General features: G+C 29.6%; 2 protein-coding genes across 2 annotated transcripts in view; one reads left to right on the top strand and one right to left on the bottom strand.

Moving 5' to 3' along the window:
* Nucleotides 1-45: 45 nt before the first annotated feature.
* Nucleotides 46-5,566, bottom strand: LOC130449340 (serine/threonine-protein phosphatase 4 catalytic subunit). Its single transcript, XM_056787105.1, has 6 exons — nucleotides 5,262-5,566; nucleotides 4,913-5,062; nucleotides 3,994-4,146; nucleotides 2,364-2,664; nucleotides 2,051-2,240; nucleotides 46-1,995 (listed from the first exon to the last, which is right to left on the bottom strand). Exons 2-6 carry the CDS (start codon nucleotides 5,060-5,062, stop codon nucleotides 1,866-1,868), a joined length of 924 nt encoding a protein of 307 aa, XP_056643083.1. The 5' UTR covers nucleotides 5,262-5,566; the 3' UTR covers nucleotides 46-1,865.
* Nucleotides 5,567-6,335: 769 nt separating this feature from the next.
* The window catches only part of LOC130449307 (flotillin-2), a 302,572-nt gene continuing 298,406 nt past the window's right edge, over nucleotides 6,336-10,501 (top strand). The window contains exon 1 of the mRNA XM_056787044.1: nucleotides 6,336-6,930. Within this exon, the coding sequence (XP_056643022.1) occupies nucleotides 6,882-6,930 (49 nt within the window). The 5' untranslated portion in view covers nucleotides 6,336-6,881. The remainder of the gene's footprint in view (nucleotides 6,931-10,501) is intronic.

Here is a 10,501-nt window from a genome sequence, read left to right as displayed (position 1 = left end):
TTAAAGTGGGAATACTTGGTATAATAAAATCTAAAACTAAAAAAATTTGTTGTACAATTTTTATTAAAAATTTAAAAAGTACTAATATCAAAAACGTTCACAATAAAATGCAGTATCTACAAAATGATCTAATTGTTTATTAACTGATGTTGTAATTGGTTTTGATAATGAATTATTTTGCGGCTATATGCCGTAACTTAAATGTAAAATCCCAATCAAAAACAAAAAAAAATACAAAAGAGGTAAAGTATTTTGACAAAAAGAAATTTTTGATAGAAGCATCCCTAATTAATTCAATATTTTTTACATTTTTATTCATGACATGACGAAAGGTCTTTTTATCCAAATTTGAATCTATATATTTTCAAAAATCTCAGTATTAAGTCTGTTTATAGCACACCTCTGTGGTGGTTATTAACCCTGAAGGTCAAAAAGACCAATATGAACTGAGATGAACTAACTCGAGGACCAGATTGATAGAAACCAATGTGAAACATTTAAAAGGTAATTATTAAATATTTAGGAATTTATATCTGCCAGAAAAACGAATGGAAAAACATAGTTTGACTCCGAATGACATAAAAGTGAAGTTCCAACTGAGTTTTCCAAAAACAGAAAAGTTTGCTTGACATTCTCAGGATCTCAATTGTTGTTTACTCAATTTCCTTCGTATTATGTTAACAATGGGTCAAGAAAAATTAATAAAAAACCACGATTTGAATCTAATTAACATAAAAGTAAAATTCCAATTGAGTTTTTCAAATAAAAAAGTCTGTTTGAGGCAAAAGATCAGTCCTTTCAAGATTACGATTGGCATTTTACTCATTTGCTTTTATTTTATGATCTGGCAACTATAGGTAAGGAAAAAGTAATGAAAAATCATTTTTTGTCCCTGAGTGAAGCTGCAACTGAGTTTTCCTAGACACAAATAAAAGATCGATATTTTCAAGATTTAAATTGTCATTTAGCTCAATTGACTTCACCCCCCCTGACCTTCCTAGCAAAGTTTAGAGTATACTGACATCAATATCTAAACTCCATCCATTCTGGTGAACATTTTTCAAGAAATCCAATGAGAAATTAAAGGAAAACCATGTCTTGACTTTAATTGTGATAAAAGTGAAGTTTAAACTGAGTTCAACAACCCAACATCCTTTTGTACAAAGTGAGGGATCACCAAACCTCTAAGAGAAGGACCGTCATCTTCAGGATCTTAATTTACATCCTGCTCAATTAATCTTAATAGAAGACCTGAAATTGAACTGATACCAATACCTGATGATGCAATCTGGTGGAAAATGTCAATAAAATTCTATAATATGGCTTTGATTGAGATAAAAGTGACGTTGGGGACGTAAACGACAAGCATTTTCAAAATCTGGTTTAAAATTTTTGTCTGTCAATTACTTGAGGGTATATTAATCCCAATATCTGAAGTTTGATCTATGTTGATGGAAGTTTTTCGAATAATTTGTGAAAAAATAATAGAAAACCATAATTTACGTAGAAATTGCATCATAATATATGGGGGTACATGTACTGGATGAATGGTTCTAATATAATTTAAGCTGAGGTGAAGTTGAACGTCGAGGAACGATGACATCAATCATTGAAAAGGATATTTTCTGCTAAGGTGAGTGTTATATTTAAGTTACGGCATCTAAAAAAAATTCAACACATATTTTTACCACCCTTGCCGGTTTACAATTTCGTTATTATAATCGATAAACCTAAAATCAAATACATAAATATTAAATTACGTAAAGGAGACTTGGAAGAAGAAAAAAAAAAAAGGGAACATAAAGAGTGGCGAAGAGGAGGATGGAAAAAAAATAACAAATAATAGGTCTTATCAATAGTACTATTTATAGAAAGTAATCGGCCTGCGGTTTTTTCGAAGGTATTCCTCTCGTTTCTTGAGGTGCTGCTTCGAATATCGTGAAATCCCTTTGTAAATGTTCGTTAAGTTCTAAAATGGCAGCTACGTTACCACACCTGCAAAATATTTTCCAATTAAAGGAAGAAATATAAAATCGATAAATAATCTAACCTGTAACAATAATTTGGGGCCGACCAAACGGTTAATACAGTCTCGTTAAAGTGCCATTTGTATCCTTCCATAACTAATTGATGGGCCCGACATATCATGTCAATATCATTGGCAGCATTGAATTGTGCTACTACGTCAGATCCGAACAAATATCCTGCACCTCTCGGTGATACTCCCCAACCCTGTGTGTCTAAAAATATGATTTTAAATGAATTTGAGATATTTTTTAAAATAATTACAAGATAAATTGTAGTAGTAGTAGTAAAATAATTGGACTGAACATTTTTTTTAGTGTAAGGTAATCGAAATTTACCTTCGGGATCACTCCAAAGCAAATCGCACATAGGCCCGTCGTGAGGTACTTCTTGTTTTCTATCAATTACTCTAATTTGGTCTAAAGTCTGTATAGAAGGCGAAAGACCGCCATGGACACAAAATATTTTACCATCGATGATGGCAGACAGTGAGAGATAATCGAATATTTCTGTACAGTATCTCCAAACTGTAATAGAGCCATATTTTCTTAGACATTCATCATAAAAACCATAAACTTGTGTTATTTGACGTGATTCGTGATTACCCCTAATGAGAGTTATACGATCTGGATATCTAACCTAAAAATACATAATTAGAGGAAAAAATCTAAGATTGTAATTTATTTTGTTATTATTTATTATTAAAAATTGGTGATTTAATGTGTTTGATAACTTTCCTTCTCTCCTGTCAATTGCTGGAGCCTTGCAAGTTCTTCCAAACAATTCCAGAACATTTTACAATACCTAAAGGACTCCAAAATATCCCAGAAGAAAACTATGATGATAAACCTTCACAAATCTATTCATTGTATCATTTAGAATGAGATATGTTTAGTATCAGACATTTTTAAAACCAGGAAAACCACAAAGAAAGATCTCATTTTACTTTTTTCCATAATCTCTAAATTGGATGAGAAAATATTACTAAAGAGACTAAACTTATCATAGATAAAAATAATCCTCCCTTAATACATCAGTTTGGATTTAGAGATAAGAAAATTAGCTTCTCCATCTCCTTAGAGTCGGTACAAGCTTTTAAAAATAATTGGAACGAGCTTTTAGAGTAAATAAAATAAGTACAAACGTTGAAGAATGAAAGTAAACGTCTGCATGGTAATTATACTAACAAAAATAATGAACAAATATCGATAAGAATAAATAATGAAGAAGTAAACTTAAATGGTTACAATTTTGAATTAAATCTTCAAATTACGACCCAATATATTGTTATGAACTTGTTACCGACATGAAGCCAGTCCTGTCCGGATGTAATTGAATGAAGTCGCGGCCCATTTGATGTTTTTTATATAAGTTGTTGGGATTATGGATTAGGTTGATAAATTTATGAAAAAAAAAACTAAATATGTTATCAATTGTAAGATTATTTTATTTATACTAGAGTTTCCAAGGTTTGTATTATCGATTTTATATTTAATTTTTATATTTAAACATATACCTGGTTTTATGACCTCTAGCTCGAAAACCGTTTTCTCTTTATTTTATGAAATATTCTTTAACAAGGTTAAAAATGCCTTTAACAGATGTTTTAAAATAGAAAACTTTACTTCCAAATTAATATTATAAAATTATAATATTTTAAAAGAGAAGGATCTTTTTGAATATATAAACGAGTTTGTTGAGCCTAGTTAGTTAGTTTATAATGAATAGTCATAGTGAGCGGAACAAAATAGAAAAGTAACCAAATAATTTAAATAAGTTAGTGTTAGTTAGTATTAGTGATAAGTTAGTTAAGTGTAGTGTAAAGTGTTTAAATAAATTAAATAAGTGAAAGAGGTAATTCCCCAACAGCTAGAAACAGTATAAATAAATAAGAAAAACATTACAATATTAAAATATTATATAACTCAATAGAGAATTTAAAAAATATCATAAAAAAATCGAACGTACCTTAAGAGCTAATAGTAACAAAAATGTTTCAACGCTAAAAAATCCTCTATCTACAAAATCGCCCATGAACAAATAATTTGTTTCTGGAACATCACCACCTACTTTAAACAATTCCTTCAAATCATAAAATTGACCGTGTATGTCTCCACAAACCTAAAAGTATAAAAATAATAGCTATTTGTACAACAAGGGAGGAAAGTGCTACTTCTCCTCCCAAGAATGAAGTTTATAATTTAAGGGAAGAAAAGACACTTTACTCCCTGTTGTACATATGATTTTTCCACCTCCCATAAATAACAAGTCATTTTTAAATAATTTATTTATGAAACAAAAAAAAATATTGGAGAACTTGATTTATAATTTGTGGCAGAGTAATTATTGTGTACTGAATACCACTAGAAGTGAGAGTTGGAATGAATGCAGTTTTCGTGATATTTACATTACAACATTTTAGTATGAGGATGATTTAGTCCTTGCAGATATCATCAATTTGAGCTGCTCCCACTTAAATTTCTTAAATTTCTCATTTTTCACTAAATTAAAATGCTACTTTTTTTTCAATTTCAATCATTTTGTATATTTACTCACAATTGAATCCTCCCAAGACAATCCTTCAATGGAAAAAAAATTCGAAACTAACTTTAAAAACTCAATCCTATTGATGTTATACCTCACTGATAAAATAATGTAACAATGTTTAACAAGATCTTTTTTTACCACCATGAAGAATTATAGGAGAAAAATGTAACAATTTGAAAGTTATTTCATAACTAATTGCTAGTAATCATAAATATCAAACAATCAATTGGGGTAGATAATAATTATAAAGAACAAGAGCTGGATTCTACTAAAATAACTATATATTCTCAACATGCCTCAAACATAAAAATAACGTACAATACTTAAAAATTAAACTTACCGTAACTGGAGAATCGACCCTTTGAACGTTGCTTTCTTCAACTAAAATTTCCCTTGCTTTAGCACATAGGGCTTTGACCTCACTTTCTTTTATAATTTCACATCTTTTAAGCTGTTCTATTTGTCTGTCCAAATCACTAGTATCGCCCATCTGAAACACAATTTTGATTTAAATATGTAAACATTTAATAATTAAAAAATCAGTAAATAAATGTAGGTTATGTTGACATATATTTTTGAGCGACATTTTGTTTACGCTACAAAAACACAGAAAGGAAATTCATAATATTTGACACTTTATGAAATACAAGATATTGAAAAAAATGGTAAAGAAAAATGAAATATCTCACATTTTGGTGTAATGTTTGGATAATCACACTTCTTTTTTCTATGAATGTGGATTGTTAAAGCACCTACGTTATCCAATAAGTTTCCTTTTCACTTACGCAAGACGCCGAGAACGTACGTTGTAGTAGTAATGTCGTAAATAACAATAAATATGTATCACTAAATTGAAATGAAATGTAAGAAATTAACAATATTTTGTAAGTTTTAATCAATATAAAAAGCACTTCATTCTGTCTAATATAAAATAAAACTTGTGTAAAGAGAAAAATGAAGGAATCAAATGTAACAATAAGAGCGCAGTCGCAATAGAAATACCAGGGGAAGTCGACAACTTGATAAAAATATTGAAATTATATTTTTTTTTCAAACTGCATAAGCATATTTTTTTAATAAATATCATAGTTATTTATGATCTGATTGTTAAATGTGATGTTTTATTTTGTGAGTAAAACCGTTCGTGAAATTAGTTAAGCGAATTGAACAATTTCACGAACAAAACGAAATCACTTTTAATAGTTTGTAGAAATAAATGTCCTCTACTTGCAGAATTTCTCAAACTGTCGAAACCAAAGCAATATACACTTAACTGTTTTCATACATCTTCCGCTTCTTTGCTAACAGAATCTGGAGCAAATATTATCATCATCGCCATTATGTCGTTAAATCTTTTGGATTATGGCTGACGTTTTTTACGTCTATAAATCCATTTATTGGGTTTGATTATTATATTCTATTACTTGCTCTTTTTATTATAGTTTTTTGTTGATCCTGGGCTCGTTTATCAACTTTATCCATTATTTTCTGTTTCTGCATTTTGCTTTCCAGTCTACTATTTCTACGAATCTGGTATCTTCTTCAATTTGGTTTCTCATGGATTTTCTTAGTCTTTATGTCTAGAAAGTACTTCTCATTAGTATAATGTAGCGGTATAACTTCATTTTCAAAATAAATTCATTAGCATCTCGAAATTAATAATAATATGAATAATATAACAATAGCACAAATACGGCCCTGTAGTATAAATTAGTTTTTATCATTATATTTACGTAGTTACCGGCTAATGTGGATTTGAATTTGTTCAAATCGTTTAAAAACTGCGTTAGTTGAAATCAAAAATAAAAATCTTGTTCAATTTTTGTTTATACCTTGTATTATCTGAATTTTTGAAATATATTTGCATGAATTTATAGCCAATATTAAATGACATTCTTTTTTATATTTCTAGAAAAACAAGTCTAATAAAAAAGACTGGTAATGATTATAAATCAACAATTTCTTATGCATTCTTGTTAACTAGAAAAAAATTAATATTGTTTAAATGCTTTTTTGTATGAATAATCTTTAAATAAAACCAGTTTAATCCTAATATATCGAGTATATGCGCAGTACACATCAATTGGCCCTCGTAATATATTGCATTCATATAGGGAATGTGGTTATCTTCTTTTAATTTTTGATTTCAATAATCGGCGGTCCCCGACGTCGTTTTTGTGCTTTACGAAAAAGCAGTGTTGCAAATATCGGTTAGTTAAAGTGCGTGAAGTTGTTGTAGTGTATTATTTTAACAATTAGATTATTGTTTGTGTTTTTATTAACAATTTAGTGATAAATTTCAATTGAATATGGGTAATATTCACACTGTTGGACCTAATGAAGCATTGATAGTATCAGGTTAGTGGGTTTTAATTTGAAAAACATTCAATACATTGATATCAAACACACTTATTACTACTAATTGTTTCTTATTTCGATAATCAACTAAAGTCCAAGTCTTATATTTAATTATACAATTTCGAATTTTTCTTGTAACACCATCTACATAATACTTTCTGTGTTGTATACACCCAAATAGTAACTGAGGTTATGTTTTTGTTTTGGCAGGTATAATTATTGTAACTTCTATATTTTCGCGATATTAGTCAATGTAATTATAATACTTATAATAAATTTATATCTTCTTTCAACTTTTTTACTGTCTAGTAGGGTTTTTTTAAGTTAGAAATTATTATTTAATTTGGTATTTACGTTTTAATAATTATAAAGCAATTAAAGGCATTTTTTTAATATTGAAGTTGTAGATATAGTTATTATTATATACAAACAACGGAAGCGTCTTAAAGTCTATAATACATTATTGATTCAAAATACAACAATGTGTTTTACAAGCAGACTTTACTAAGTGAACACCCTTCAAAAGTTTGATAAACATAAATATAAAATTTTTGATTATATACTTTTTCTTCCACAATTTTGTTGAATGGAATTCCAAAATTATTCTAACTGGAGTATTTCAAATAGATTTCCTAGCTGCTGTTATAGTACCCCTTGTACAGTTTATAATTCTTAATATTTCAAAGGTATTAGCTCTTGGAAATCACTATCTTTTAAGGTTAGCTATAGATACCTTGATACCTATAACAAATAACAATCATTTTCTTAAAGTGGTGCAATGAAGAATCGAACTGAAAAGACAAATAGAATAGAGTCTTAATTTTTGGGCTCATAATGGCTGTAGATGAATCAAGTTAAGTACACATATTTGAAATCACTATTGAGCTCTCAGCAAGGCAGGATTTAGCATTTAGGCGATATTAAGGCTAATAATTTTTCCACCCTTAAGTCAAGTTAAAGTTAATTAACTAAAAACCTAAATGGAAAAATTATATAAGGCTTATATGTTAATTGCTTGAACACCATTCCAGGATGCAATTTTATCATTTTTTGAGGAATTTACTTGGCTCTGGGCTTAACAAAATGCCGTCTTGAAACTTTTTTACCAATTTTATGTATTAAATAGTTAGCTAACGTTCGTTGGAGTGGAACAAAATGATCCAACCCTCAGAACATTTATGCAACAAAGCATAGCCATTGTTGCTACTGCAGCGGCTTCAAATTTTATGCCCACTAACATAAACTCCATACATTAATTCGTGTTTTTATTACTAGATATTTTCTTAATTTCTTTTCTTCTTGGTCTTGCCCCCCTGGGAGCTTGCACCCATATTCCTGGACGGACCTACTTGGTAAACCAGCTCTGACTCTCAGACTAGAATGGTGCAATTAATCATTATATTGAGGAAAATAATAGAATAGGGTCTTGATTTGAGTCTACATTTTGTTTATGGGCTCATAATGGATGTAGAAGAGTCAGGTTAGGTTAATTAACTACTTTGCTGCAATGAAATGAGTTTAGGCAAGTCCGTTTCTGGCCTATTACACCTATAAGAAATAAATATCGAGCTTACAGGCTAATTTGACGCAATGAAAGATCTAAATAAAGGACAAAAGGATTAGAATTGTTTTTCCAGTTTAGATTTGTTTCATGAGCTCATGATGATCATAAACCATATATGCAATACTTCAATATGGGCAGTTTCTATAAGTGGAAGCTGTTCTGACTAAGGGAGACAGAATAGCAACGATTTCTCTATCCTCCGAGGCTCCAGCTCGGTTCTGCGCATTCTCAAACATGCGCAGTATAGATAAAGTAAAGAACACCTTCCACTTATAGAAACTGTCCATTATAGGAGTATTACAAATATGGAGTATTACATATACGTCAATTGTCCCATGGAGTGAGGTGGTTTTTCACTTTGTAGATAGTAGAGTTATATTTTGACATTCTGTACAACATCTGATTATTTCCAATTATTCCGCTATTTATTATATCAATTTACAATGAAATGCTTGAAATCGCAACACTCTCGAAAAAAAATCCAATTTTCCTTCATATACATCCTGTAGTCACAAATTAGGTCGGTGTTTAAAGACTACACACCCAGTTTTATTGGATTATTCTATTTTTGTCAGCGATGAAAATGAGGTTATGACCTGATGGAATCAACAATCTATTACCGCTCTGTTTAATTCGATCATACGTCAAATATTCATTTGGACGAAAAATATAAAAATTTAATTGTTATTTTATATAAAATTAATTACGTAAAAATATATTAATATTTATTTAGTTGATAAAGGAAGTTTATACATATTTTGTAATATTGTTTAGACACAGATTATGGACTATTGTGAAATGACATTACATTCATTTGTCGAGTAATGTGGCCGTGACCTTTCAATTATATAACAGCGTTGCCACTTCGTCTACATTTTCCTATTGCTTGGTGATAAACAAAATAATTATTATACAGATAACTGGTCATATCGTGATTCACTGACGCCTTGTAAATGTTTTTTTATCAATTTATCAATTAACGAAAACATATTTTTGTTCATATCTATTTATTAGGTAAACTAAACTTGCAGTTCACACATTTTTGTGGTATTTGTTTTGAGAAACATGAATTATTGTGAGATGACATTACATTCATTTTTCGAGTAATGTGGCCGTCAATTATATAATAGCGTTGCTACATTTGCTTGGTGATAAACAAAATAATTATTATGCTGATAATTGGTAATATCCTGATTCACTGAAGTCTTGTGAACTAAGGTAAACTAAACAGGAAGTTCATACTTTTTTTGTGATAATCGTTTAGAGAAATATTAAGATATTGATATATTGGTACTGTTCCTTTTAATTTGGAAACGGCGCGGCGCTGCTGCCACATAGTTAATATTATCCGATCGTTTGGGATAAATATAGTGTTGTAATAATGAAGACTTTCAACATTCGATTTTCATGACAACTTTACGAATCTTTTAAAAACAGACTTTTAAGGTAGCTCATTTTGAAGATTTTTTTAAGTTCTTTCTGAACGTTTTCTTAACAAAAATGGCTGTTATTCATCTTTCAAATGTTTCAAATTTCCAATAATTCAAAAGTCTCTTTGACGAGCGATAACTTAGTAAATATTTCAACTATAAAAACAAAAAAATACAAAAATCTTCCCCAACTTATATACTTCAACTTTTTTCTAAATGATTTTTTTCTCATAAAATGCATAGTCCTTCAGTTGTTATTCAAAATATGTTGAAAAACATGCATTTTCGGTCGAAAACTGGAAGGTTTAATGGTAAATAGCTAAAAAATATACACAGGACGTGTTTTACTTAAAATAACTCGCCTATCGATTTCTGAGGTTAGTTTGGAATTCATTGATTACTACCACCGGGAAAGGGTGGCATTATCCTCCAGTTTTTAAGCATTTGCATCTTTTAAAATGGAAGTATAAATGTTTATTCAGCTGAAACAATCTGTTTTAATCATTGGGCGCATAACCGAATGCTCTGATGACATTTAGAATTCAAGTAGATGCTTGTGGATGAGCATTACCGTGAA

This window comes from Diorhabda sublineata, chromosome 1 (genome assembly GCF_026230105.1).
Source record: "Diorhabda sublineata isolate icDioSubl1.1 chromosome 1, icDioSubl1.1, whole genome shotgun sequence".
Lineage (NCBI taxonomy): Eukaryota > Metazoa > Arthropoda > Insecta > Coleoptera > Chrysomelidae > Diorhabda > Diorhabda sublineata.
Note: the sequence above shows the minus strand (reverse complement) of the source record. Positions and strands in the feature narration are given on the sequence as shown.

What these genes read in the sequence shown, in the direction of transcription:
- LOC130449340 (XM_056787105.1), bottom strand. Translation starts at nt 5,062, where the DNA reads ATGGGCGATACTAGTGATTTGGACAGACAAATAGAACAGCTTAAAAGA. An exon ending in GGGTCGATTCTCCAGTTACG is followed by an intron (nt 4,147 to 4,912) that starts GTAAGTTTAATT and finishes TTATACTTTTAG; the next exon opens with GTTTGTGGAGACATACACGG. An exon ending in GCTTTGGAGTGATCCCGAAG is followed by an intron (nt 2,241 to 2,363) that starts GTAAATTTCGAT and finishes TCATATTTTTAG; the next exon opens with ACACACAGGGTTGGGGAGTA.